The sequence below is a fragment of the Panthera tigris genome, chromosome E1 (assembly GCF_018350195.1).
Source record: "Panthera tigris isolate Pti1 chromosome E1, P.tigris_Pti1_mat1.1, whole genome shotgun sequence".
NCBI lineage: Eukaryota > Metazoa > Chordata > Mammalia > Carnivora > Felidae > Panthera > Panthera tigris.
In genome coordinates this window covers 3,782,110-3,794,682 of record NC_056673.1, presented here as the reverse complement: position 1 = coordinate 3,794,682, position 12,573 = coordinate 3,782,110, and the positions used below count along the sequence as shown (strand labels likewise).

Below are 12,573 nucleotides of genomic sequence, written 5' to 3'. Positions count from 1 at the left end.
CCCTCAGTGGTCGCTGCCCCCTCCTGAGCCCGCTCCCTCCCAGGAAACGCGGCCTGAGGGCCCAGAACCAGCTCTGCTGTTGACTTGTTCCCTTCCTAGGGCTCTCCGAAGGGCAGCGTGGGGCCAGCCTCTGAGCCCCGTTTTCCTCTGTGCAAATTGGGGGAAATCATTGCTTTGCCAGCCTCCCCCCCTCCCCGGCCCCGCCAACTTTTGGGGATTTGAGCAGAGAACATTCTGAGCACACATACATCCAATAGCATCACGGCAGCTCTGACTTTTTTCTTTTTTTTTTTTTACTGTTAATTTATTTTTGAGAGACAGAAAGTGTAGAAGTGCCTGTGAGCCTCAGAGGGCCAGAGAGAGAGGGACTCAGAGGTTCCAAAGCAGGCTCCGAGCTGTCAGCACAGAGCCCGATGCGGGGCTCGAACTCACGAGCCGTGAGATCATGACCTGAGCCGAAGTCGGACGTTCAAGTGACTGAGCCACCCAGGTGCCCCTGACTTTTTTTTTTTTTTTTTTTTTTTTTACTTCTGTTCTCTTTATGCTTCTGTTAACTTGCATCGACGGTCCCGTGATTATGCCCGACTGGCTGGCACCCTCCCGCGGGGCTGACCGTGCTCCAGGGCTGGGCACAACTTCAGAGCCCCCACCAGGCTTTCCGCAGGCCTTCTAGACTCCCCTTGGGTTTGCTTCACGCTTCTCCCCCCGCCCGCGAGCCCATCCTCCGCGCTGGCCCTGCTCTGACCTTGCCTTCCTCGCGGGGCCCACATCCTGGGCCACCGGCCCCTCTCACCCGGCGTCCACTTGGCTTCCGACGGCAGCCAGCGCCCGCCCGGCCCAGCGGCCCCTCCTGTGGCCAGTGACCCAGACGGGTGCTGCCAGACATATTCCTCCCCGAACTTCCAACCTTCGCTGGACGCCCGTCATCCCGGCTGGGCTGCGGCTGGAACCGGGCTCCGTTTCTGAACTGGGTGCCACCCGGCTGTTCCCGGGTTCGCCCCTCTTCCTTCACTTCTGGGACGAGTGACATCTTAGTTCCGTCGTCAGGCCGTGAGCCCGGCTCCCTCGCGGGACATCATGCGGCATGTGCCGCACACGGGCGCCTTCTTAGCAGCGGGCCGTGCACGCGGGGCTAATCCGTGTCATCGTAGCTGCCGTTCACGGGGCCCCGGATTTGCCCCGGGAGCCTCGGGCACCTCATCGTACTGAATCCACACGGCACAACTACGAAGTCGGAGTCTGGGGGCTTTTACTGATGGCGGGACCGGCCTCAGACGGAAGGAACTTCGCCAGTGCCTCCTATATACCACCGGCAGCTCGGAGGTCGGGTCTCCCTGACCCCCAAACCCAGCGCCCGGGCCACCACGCCCGACTGCACGCTCCCTGCTGCTGGAGCCCCCCTGGCCTGAGGAACGGAACGTTTGTAAGCGATAGGGGCCCGCAGGGGCAGAGGACGGTCATTTAAGGCACGAACCTGGCCGGAGGAGGGAGGAGCGCCTCTGACTCCAGGGAAGCCAGCAGGCGGCCTGGAGGGAGCGCAGTCCCAGCCCAGCGGCCCAGGCGGTGGCCCCGCGTAGGGTGACGGAGGGCGGAGGGTCCGAGCAGACCGGTGAGAGGGCGTGAGGTCTGGTGAGCCGAGGGAACCCACCAGGGCTGCCCAGGAGCGCTCACCCCTGAGCAGGGAAAAAGAAAGCCTGAGGATGGGTCGCGTGCCAGGTCAGAACAGAACCAAACTCAGAAGGTCAGAGAAGACTCCCGTTCAGTTCTGGATGAAGACAGCGCTGTCGGCGGGAGACGGTGGCACAGAGGGGTGGCGTGAAGCCGATGCCACGGGGGCCCGGGGAGGCCGTGGGTGCCCCTGTCCCCAGCCGCTGAGCTCCAGGCTGGTGGGAGCAGGGCTCCGGGGCCCGCCCCCCGCTGCCCAGCAGAGCCCCCCCCAGCTCCGGCCGGGAACCCGCGGGTAACCGCGGTTCTCCGGCCCTGCAGCCTGAGAATCCATCAGAATGTAAATATGTTCCCCTTCTCCGCCGGCCGTCTACTCTTGCCTTCGCTTATTTGCCCAGTAATGGGATTACAGGGGACATTTACATGAACTTTGGAAAACAAATATTCCAGTTTTGCCTTCTCTCCTTCTTCTTGCTCACCTCAGCTCGGGCCTCCGCCGCGAGAGAGCTGTTTGATCCGCGAGAGCCAAGTGCGTAATGCGTGAGCAAATGTCACCTGTTCACAGGCACAACTGGGGAAAAAGCCCCCCTGCCGACTATAGGCCGGTTTCATAAATGCCTGCCGTGGACCCTCAGAGTTATCAGCGGCACGAGAGGTGCTCGCGGGCGCCGACTCGAACAGGTCGGGCACGAGCATATGTATTTTGGTCCAAAGCAACCGACGATCACAGAGCAGCCAGTACAGCTTTCCTGGGATAAGCAGAACCGGATGAAAAGACTTTAGATAAAATTGCCCTCCAAACCCTCCACCTCCTGCCCCATCACCCCTGCACCCTCTCCTCTCCCGCCGCGCTTCGCTCCGCACCCCTACAGCTGAGGGCGGAAGTGTCCGGAAAGTGCCCCAAAGCGCCTGTGCTGAGATCTGCTCTCCCTCTCTCAAGGAAGGCCAGACTTTGTAATCCTCCTCCCCTTCCTCCTCCTCCTCCTCTCCTCCTTCCTCCTCCTCCTCTCCCTCTCCCTTCTTCCCCTCCTCCCCTTCCTCCTCCATAAGCACAAAGAGCCGTTACCTATGCCCGACTACGGCAGACACATCGGCAGCACAGGCCCCGTTAATTCGCAGGTTTCCAGCGTCTCACTGGGGAAAAATAGGGACCGTGAATCCGGATGAACAGACTTTAGAAAACGCAGCGCTGTCCCGGAGAGACTGTGTTTCAGGTGCCTTCCCCGTCTGAAAAGGAGTTTGTTTTCTTACATCTTTGTTTAATGGCTGTAAATATTGCGAGTGGTGAAGGAATCCTCATCTGGTGAACTGACCAAAGGAAGTGGACGTTTTTTTCCCACTCCCGTAACTCTGGCATGCCCCCCTGCCTGCACCCCCCTCCCCCGCAGGGGACACTGGGTGTCGGGAGGGAGACCCCGCGTCGCCAGGTGCCCGCAGCAGCAGGGCCCGGAGCCGAGCGAGGCTCAGTGGGGGAAGCGATCCCGATCCAGGGGCCTCGCCAGGTGTTCTCGTGCTGGGGCCGGGGGCAAAGAGCGTTCATTGTTTGAGAAGTTGGCAGGTTCCCAGAAGTTCAACTGTCTTGCCTCGTTCTGAAATGTCAAACATTTCCTTAGCTGGGGGATGGACGAGCAGACCCCTGAGGTTTCAACACCACTCGGAGGCAAAAGAAAGGAGTTCTTTCTGTCCCACGTGACCAACTACGAGTCACAGTCTTCCCGTGACCCTCCGGCCCGTGGTCTCCTGTGACCTCCGGGCTGGGGCCACTTTCCCGTCTCTGTCTTCAAGAAAAAGCAAATCGTCGGGGCTCACGCACGGTGGGGACTTTTTTTTTTTTTTTAGCGATGGCTTATCTTGGAGGGGTTCTCACTGAAGTCTCGGGAGATGAAGTATGTCTGTCTGGGGGTTCACTTCAAAAGAATACACCCGGACAGGGCACGGGGGAGGGTATAGGCGAAGCCAGACTGGTCGTGAATCGAGCCTCGCGCATCACGGGGCATCATTACTCGCCCATCTACTTCTGCGCCTGTTTCAAAGTTGCCACCATAGGACGGTCGGAAGGAGGGAAGGAGGAAGGAAAAAGAGAAGAGGGGGCAGAAATGAGTGGAAGCTCTGTATCCCAGATTCTCAGCCCAGAGGAGTCTGGGCCCCTGTCCCTGGTAAACCCCACATCGTGTCGGGAACCAGGATCCCCCCCTGCACGGGCCCCCCTGGTGCAGAGAAAGGGGAAGAGGTGGGACAGGGGTGAGTTCCACCCCTGGAAGGGCAGGGCCTTCGGTAAGAGCTTCCCCTCGTCCGTGGATGAGGTGGAGGAGATGGGATTTCTCTCGGGCTAAGAAGCAAGTAAGCAAGGAGATCACACGGAACCCCGAGCACGGGAAATATTCCACGCACGGCACCGCTCAGCGCCCCCTGGCTTTAGAGCGAGCCTTGGTGACTCTTCCCGAAACATCCTTTAGAGGAGAGACACTCCCTTCAAGAAAGGTGTCAGAGCCGTGGCCACGTTCCAAGAAGGCCAGACTCTTAAAGAGAAAGGATCACCGGGTGGCAAGATATGTAAACACCTGCTCTTTGGCCCAAAGAATCCAAAAGGCTGCAGCTGGCCTTTGCTGGTCATCGTCACTTGCCGTCTTGAAGTGACTTCGTCAGTTGACCCTCCGCCCATACCAGCTCACTGAAACCTGTTGAAAATGTCCTAGCCAGAGGGCCCCTGTTTGCCCCGAGACGCCTTAAAATGTAAAAGACCTAGTTTTCATTGCTCTTAAAGTCGCCTTTGCATCGTTGCGCGGGGACCCGCCTGACCACATGGCATCAGGTGACCACTGTCTGTGGCACCAGGAGCTCAAGGGCATCTTCGGTTTTCACGGCACCAGGTGCCCTGGGTCACCTCTGCTGTGGCGCGTTCGTAAGACTCACAGTTTCTGTGATAGAAAAATTAGCAGCTGGAAGAGGAATTGCTGTATTTTTTTAAAAAAAAATTAATGTCTATTTATCTTTGAGAGACAGAGAGCACTAGCGGGGGAGGGTCAGAGAGAGAGAGGGAGACACAGAATCCGAAGCAGGCTCCAGGCTCCGAGCTGCCAGCACAGAGCCCGACGCGGGGCTCGAACCCACGGACGGCGAGATCGTGCCCTGAGCCGAAGTCGGACGCTCAGCCGACTGAGCCACCCGGGCGCCCCAAGGAATTGCTGTGTGATAGCAGTTCTGAGAGGCGCAGCCACCTGTCCGCTAAGCGGTCCCATTAAAGGCGTCAGCCCAGGAGCTTCTGTCTGCCCCCCTGGCGTCTGTGTGGCATTTGTTGACGGGGGCTGACCACTTTGTGAATCTTCTCTTTCTTTGGCTTCCTTGACACATGTTCTCAGCTTCTCTCTCTCTTTCTCTCCGTCCGCTGTTCCTCCTTTGTCTTTCTTACCGGTTCCTCTTGTCCCTTCCAATGAGTCAATATTCATTTATCCACTTCTATAAAAAAGGACGTGCGGTGCCTGTTCCGTGGGTGAGGCTCTGTGCTCGGTCCTGGGGAGACGGCGGCCAGCTAGCCGGGCTCAGTCCCTGCCTCGGACACTCAGGGGCCAGTGGCAGTAACCGCCGGTGCCTGGGGCCTCTTCCCGTGGATCGTGAGCTTTGTGTGTGTGCAGGCTGACCCCGGGCGTATGGTGCCTACTTCCCAGCCGGTCACGGTTCTCCATGTCTCGCTCTCCTCTCTCGTTCTGCTATTCTCATCACCACCCTGACGTGAAGACGCAGGGTCACTTGTGTCGGCCTCTCTCCCTCAGTCCAGAACCCCCGCCACACGGCGAGCCTCGCAGCCTCGAGTGCCCTCCCGGCTCCGACCCTGCCCGAGCGTCGGCAACAGCTGCCTGAGACAGCACGCCTCGTCTCCCGCCTTTCCTCAACACCCGGGCCTCCCCCCTTGTCTTCGGGGGACGCCTGGGCTCTGGAGCCCTAGCAGCCGCCCCCGACGCTCCTCAGGCCTTCTGCGCCCTCCAGTTGAGGATTGTTCCCTAGACGTCGGAGGACGACGTCTCCGCCCCGCCAGGAACTAGTGGGATTCCTGCCCAGGTGGAACTTTTGGTCAACCTGAAGATGTTTCTGGAGGCAGAAATGCACAGAAAGGAGACTTGTTCTCTTGGTTCTGGCAAGAAGATGGACCGAGATAACGTTGACACACACGTGCGCACACACACACACGCACACCTTCCTACAAGCATCTCGAAAGGCAAGATAAAATATTACAGCCTCTCCCCTAAAATGCTAACCCACAGCGGAATTTACAAGGGAGAGAGGAAATCCCCAGATGAAGGAAGTGGAGGGAGAACTGGAAACCAGGGCCTGAATGGATGAACCGAGGCCACGGCTAGGTCGTTATCGGCCGCAGTGATGCAGAGCAGGGATCGACTCGGTTCTGTGAAAAGCCAGACAGGAAATAGTTTAGGCTTTGCAGACCACCGGCCGCGTGTCACATCTACTTCTTTGTCTTTTTTGACAACCCTTAAAAAATAGAAAAACCATTTCTTGGCTCAGGGGCTGTACGAAAACAGACCGCCAGCCAGGTTTGGTGCAAAGGTCCACAGTTTGCCGACCCTTGATGTAGAGACTTGGGTCTATGTCCATATGAAATCAGGGGGAGAACTCTTAGGTCCCCACCAGGGGGTAGGTCTCTCAGAAGATCAGATCATCAGAGAAAGAGGGTGTCTTGGGAAAAAATCGCCCGCTCTCACAGGGAGATGATAAGGAGGCTGGCCACGTGTCTTTAAGTCCCTTCCTTCTTAATGTTTAAAACGATGGGCGTGTTCTGCCTTACATGGGTTGAATTGAAAATACATACTACTTGGACTGCATTGGACCCTGGAGGTCTGTGGAGAGGATTGAGGGCGTCTGTGAACTTGGGTGGGAAAGCAAATTGCATTCTTCTACTAACCTCTAACGGAGTGCAGCCTTTTCCTCAGTTAAGATCGTAGGCAGGTAACCACAGTGGCTTTGTCACCAGTGGAACTCACAGGCATTTCCACATCAAAACAGAGTGTGTTATTATGATCTCAAAATTTTTAACGTATATCCGATATGCATGTTTTGTTACAACCGGGAATTTTAAAACATGCTTCTGAGTTAAGTGTTGGGCCAAAGAAGTTGCCTAAAATTTTGAAAGACGTGGAGTTTAGAAACGAAGAACAGTGCAGCTTTTTCATATGAGAAGTTGTAGGCTTACAGGGGCCCGTACTTAGAAGAAAGATGGCAAATGAATGAGTTGACTTTCTGTTCAAGAGGTTAGAGAAAAAACATCAGGGTGAAGCCAAAGGAAGTCTAGGAACAGAAGGATTAATGAAAATAGATGCAGAAATTCAGTAAAACACAAAGTAAATGATAGGTGGTCAGCACAGTCAGGACTTATCCTCAGGAGGGGGGTGGTGCGCCCGGGTGGCTCAGCCGGTTAAGCGTCCAAGTCTCGGTTTCGGCTCAGGTCATGATCTCACAGGTCATGGGTTCGAGCCCGGTGTTGGGCTCTGTGCTGACAGCGTGGAGCCTGCTTGGGATCCTTTCTCTCTGCCCCTCCCCCACTCACGCTGTCTCCGTCTTCCTCAAAATAAATAAATAAGCTTAAAAAAAAACTAATTCTTGGGAAAGTTGAACAACGAGGCATCTTGAGGCTAATCAGGAAAAAGAATGCTCAACTACGTGGTGTCAGAGACGAAAAGAAGGACGCGGATAGAGCATCGTGTTGAAATTATAAGAGAACGTCACGAACGGTTTTATGCCAGTACTTTCGAGCACTCAGACAAAAATGGGCAGTTCCCCAGGAAAATATAACTTAACAAAACCGGCTCAAGAAGAAGGGAGAGCGGGGCTCCCACGTCAGAAACCGCCCGAGCCTGTCGGGTGAGTGTTGAGGACACGCCTCGTAACGGTTCGTGTGTTTGTTCAACAAATATGCGTGGAGCCTCTGCCCCAAGTGCCATCAGAGAAGCTGGGGTGTGAGCAGCAGGGGAAGTCATCACAGCTCGAGACCTTACGTCAGTTCTGCCCAGGAGGACTTCCTGGGATGAAGGAAGTCTCTGTTGTCTCTGTCCAGCACGGTGGCCACTGGCCACAGGTGGCTCTTGAGCACTTGACATATGGTGAGTGGAAATGAGAAACTGAGTTCTTTAATTTTATTTATCCTTTGAATTTTTATTTATTTTTTTTATTTGAGAGAGAGAGTACGTGCAAGAGCGGGGGTGGGGCGGAGAGAGAGAGAGAGAGAGAGAGGGAGGGAGAGAATCCCAAGCAGGCTCCATGTTCTGCACAGAGCCCGAAGGGGGGCTCAACCCCACCACCCTGGGATCGTGACCTGAGCCGAGATCAAGAGTACGACACTCAACTGACTGAGCCACCCAGGCGCCCCTATTTAAGTTTAACGTGTGTTTTTGAGACAGAGACAGAGCATGAACAGGGGAGGGGCAGAGAGAGAGGGAGACACAGAATCGGAAACGGGCTCCAGGCTCCGAGCTGTCAGCACAGAGCCCGACGCGGGGCTCGAACTCACGGACCGCGAGATCGTGACCTGAGCCGAAGTCGGACGCCTAACCGACTGAGCCACCCAGGCGCCCCACCCCTATTTAATTTTAATCAGTTGCAATTTAAATAGCCCCACGTGGCCAGCCGGCAGCTAGTTAATAACACCAGCAGGGTGTTAGTGACTTCCCATAAGAGCACAGGGAGTGGACTCCTGGGACTGACCTCTCTGGAAACAGCTTCTCAGTCTGAGGTGGGCAGTCCTGGTGGCCAAACCACCATGTGACCCCGTGCGCTTGACCCCACCCCCCCGTTACTTCCCAGACGCGTCCCCGCGCTTTATCTCCTCGCTTCCCTCTCGGGGCCTCGGTAGCCCCAGGGGCCTCCGGCAAGTGGACGTTTTTGGAGCCCTGACTTTGCAGTGGTCCGTCCATTGGCTGTTCTGACAGATGACTGACATGAGCGTCTCGGGCTCCAGAAGAAAAGGCCAAGCCACGTGGACACAGTGGAGAAAGTGGATCCGGGGCTGAATACTGCCGTGCGAACCCCAGAGCCCTCTGCGTTATCGATGCTTCCCCAGCGCAAACCGAAAACGGAGCCACGCTGCCCACGGAGAAGCCAGGGGCTGGGCGCGCGCTCCCCTCCTCGCCCGAGGCCCCACCCAGAGCCCCCAGTCTGGCTGGCACTTTGCTGGCACAGCTCTCGAGGTAGCGAGGCGGACAGTCTCCAGCGTCCCCGGGGCAGCTGACCACCCCCGCCCCCCACGCGCACACACACACACACACACACACACACACACACACACTGAAGGCCGGGGCGGGGTGGGGCACAGACGTGTCACATCCGCCGTCCCCTGGGAAGGTAGTTAACCAGCTGTGTGACGCCCTTCTGGGACAGATCGCTAAAGGGGTCTCTCGTGCTTCTGTTTTCCAGGAATGGTCATGGTGATTTTACTGCTGCTCGTGGCCATTGTGGTCGTGGCGGTCTGGCCCACCAACTAGCGGCAGTGAAGGGCCCCCCCAGCTGTGACACCCGCCAGCGACGGACAAAAGCTCGGCACCCCGTTGGTACGCAAAAAAGCTGCTCTCAATAAATTCCCCCCCGACGCTCTGAACGTCCGCTGTGCGTTGCTTCAGTAAAGCCAAGAGTGTGACGGCTCTGGAGGGCTGCCTGGAGCCACGGGCCCGGCGTGGCCCTATTCGGTTTCGACATGGGGCGCTGGCCCGAGGTCCCGCCGGGGGTTGCGCCCTGTGGCTGCCAGGTGGTTTCCGGCCACCCCGCGGTGTGCTGGGTATCCTGGGGCCACCAACAGAACAGGCAGTTTGAGGCCACGAATGTCTGTCTCCCTGGGGAAGTCATGTGCCCACGGAGGAAACAGTGAGTCCCTGTGTGTGCAGGTGGGCGGGGGGGGGGGGGCACACAGGCATGTGTCTGTGCACCTGTCACCCCGCCACCCTGCCCCAGTCCCCACTCCCAGGCTTGCTGCTGTCACTCAGAAACATTGCCGGACTCTACTTGGGGAGTAGAGCCAGGAGCCAGGAGCACATCCCTTTCCCTCTGCGACCATAAACCCATTTTCCAAGGCTGAAGCCTGATGATACGTAACGTTGAGTAAAGTGGGTGCCGCGGGACGTGGTCAGGCTGGAAAGCACCGGTTAGGGCTCAGCGAAAGGTGTGGTTACGACGTCAGTAGGGCAGTGCCTTTATGTGGTGCCCGAACAGGCTCTGACCACCGTGTGCGTGTGTGTGTGTGTGTGTGTGCACGAGTGCATGTGTGAATAAGGACAGACGGGCAGGGTCGGCCCTCAGAGGACATCTCCCGTGGGAGCGTCAGTGAGTTCCAGGTTCAAAGGCGCCCTCGGTCGGGTGTGTATAGAAAGCAGGACGGCCGGCTGGCCTGGCTTTTCTTTCCATGGCAAAGGGGGAAAGGATTAGGGTTGCTGATGGGGCGGTTTCCAAAGGCACAGGGTTTCACTGAGAAGGAGGAGAGAGTGGGTCAGTGGGAGGGGACCCCGGGGTCTCCCGTGGATCTCCCACATACTGCAGGCGACTGCCCTCGAGAGGGACGGGCTCGGGACCCACGACCGCACCGTGCCGGGCGGACCCGAGGTCTGGACACCTCGTCCTCAGAGAGCTTGGTGACGACGGTGCTCGGGGAGCGGGAAATCGCGGCAGGGGGCGGGGCCTCTTCCTGGTGGCTCCTCCCTGGGGGCGCGGGGTCCCTTCAGGCTCCCGCCACGTGGGGTGCGCACACGGTCGTCACATGCCCGCCTGTGTCCCGCGAGGTGGTGCGGCCCTGGGCCCGCCTGGCTTCACCGCCCGACTCTGCCCCGTGACAGCCATCAGAGGGGCCGGCACCGGGCCCTCCACCGGCCAAACCCGAAGGGCCCGGGTCCGTCCCAGACGTGGGGCAGCCGTCCCGTCCACTTGGACCCTGCCCCCCGCTGACCTCGGGGCCGGCCACCCCGTCAGAGCTCGGCTAGGCCTCGGGGTGAGAGGGCGGGGAGGGGGCGTGAGCGGGGACCGTGCCGTCGGGCACCTGGGCCGGGAGGCAGGGGAGAGGAGGCAGAGGCAGGCTCCGTTCGAGGCGGGCGTGCTCCCGAAGGACAAGGGCCGTGCCGGACGGGGGGCCAAGGGCTTGCGGCCGGCCAGGCGCCCTAGACTGCTTTTCCCTCGTTGCGGGGGGCGGGGTGGGGAGGCGGGTGGTTGCTCCTGGATCACCTAAAGGAAGATCAAGAATCCGCAAAGCCACGTCGTCCGGTCTTGTCGTGCGAAACCCCGAGTCCGTATAAACAGCGTCTCCTTGGAACCCCCCCCCCGCCCACCGCTTCGGGGCTCCCGGGAGGCGGCATTGAAGGTCTGTTTGACTTTCTCACCTCCTCTTGACTTGCTCAGCACGGAGCCCCGGCAACTTGTGGGGCGTCTTTGAACCCGAGCCACGGCGTCCTGGCTCAGTCACACGGAAAGGCCTTTTCAAGCCGAACACTGAGCCGATGTCTGCATACAGCCGCTTCTGTTCTTTTGACTGAGCGGGCTCCGGGCCCGGCCCCGGCGCTGCTAGCTGGGTGACCTGGACAAGTGACTTCACTTCTCTGGACCCGCAGGCAGGGGAGGGGGTAGAAAGCCGGCCTGCCATGTGAGCCTCGGGCAGCGCCGGGGGCGGGGTGGGGGGAGGGGGGTGCAGTGTGGTGCAGGGCAGGGTGGTGCCGGGCAGGGCAGGAAGGATCCCCCCCTCCTCCGCGTCCTCAGGGCTGGGCTTCTCGCGGGAGACACCCACCCCTCTGAAGCAAAGGGCACCTGGCTGCGCTGAGCCGCTTTTGGGCACCTGTGGCCTGGGGACCCACCCTGGAGTCAAGTGGCTTAACATAAAGGTGGCTTGTCCCGGCGCAGTCCCGGCAAGGCCCGGCTTTCCCCTGCGAGCCGTCAGGCCTGCATTCCCACAGGCCCGCGGCACCGAGTCGGCGGTGTGGGCGGTGAGACCTCGCCCTAAGCATAAGGAGAGGTGGGACGGGGCCTTAGCACCCGTCCCCTCGAGAGCCTTCTCCGCGAAAGTAAGCTGTATTGAAATAACAGGACAAGTATTGTTTAACTTAGGCGATTATTAATTGTAAGCACTTAAAGGCTGGATTCCGTACTGCTTATAGCCGGTACTCGGGATCTGTTGAAACTTCATTATTATTAATAACTGTAACTAAGCCTTAGTCTTAATTAGCCTCAGGACGATCTGCTCCTTTCAGGGTCGCCGGGGCCCCAGCAGCGCCCTGGAACTGTGCGTGCATGGGGCCGCTGAATTCCCCTGACTGCCCCTCTGCTTCCAGAACCGCCGGCCCGCCTCCGGCTGGGTCCTTCCTCCCAGGCCTCAGCTTCCTCGGAGCCCGTCCGTCCCGCTTCCTCGGCCCCACGTGGCAACTGGGGGCTCTCCGCAGAGGACCGAAGACGCTCTTTTACCTACTGGGTTTTCTAGGCTAGCCCAGCTCAAGTTCAATGGGGGTATTTTCCCCCCTTATTTCAGAAAGTGAGCCGAGACTCGTCTTTCCTCTAATTGCCTCGTACAATGTCAGACGTCCCCCCAGGTTCATGCCAAAAGCATTCACCGCTTCCCAGCAGTGGCTCGCGGTCCTGGGGCGTGTCCGGTTCGATACGGCCGTGAGCTCACCCCGTCCACCTACCGCGTGTCTCACTGGCTCTTTCGCTCCCCATTTTTCTTGGCATGGTCCTCATATGTCTTTATTTAGTCTTAAGAGAGTGTGGAAAGAGAGGTCTATTCAACAAAACCCGAAGCCTAGGCTGTGTCTGCCGGGAGCGAGTGGCCCGCACGCCAGCTCGCTGTCCCGGGAGGGGACGGCTTTATGAATGCGGGGGGCCTGGCGTCCCTGAAAGTGGGGCAGATGCTGGGAAGCATCCTCGCTCAGGAGGGGTTGG

The 12,573-nt window shown here is 58.6% G+C and overlaps 1 protein-coding gene across 1 annotated transcript in view; it reads left to right on the top strand.

Annotated features, from left to right (window-relative positions):
- STX8 (syntaxin 8) overlaps positions 1-9,265 on the top strand; it is a 252,706-nt gene extending 243,441 nt beyond the window's left edge. Inside the window, exon 8 of the mRNA XM_042967115.1 lies at positions 9,085-9,265. Coding sequence (XP_042823049.1) covers positions 9,085-9,152 — 68 coding nt within the window. The 3' untranslated portion in view covers positions 9,153-9,265. The remainder of the gene's footprint in view (positions 1-9,084) is intronic.
- The last annotated feature ends 3,308 nt before the right edge of the window (positions 9,266-12,573 follow it).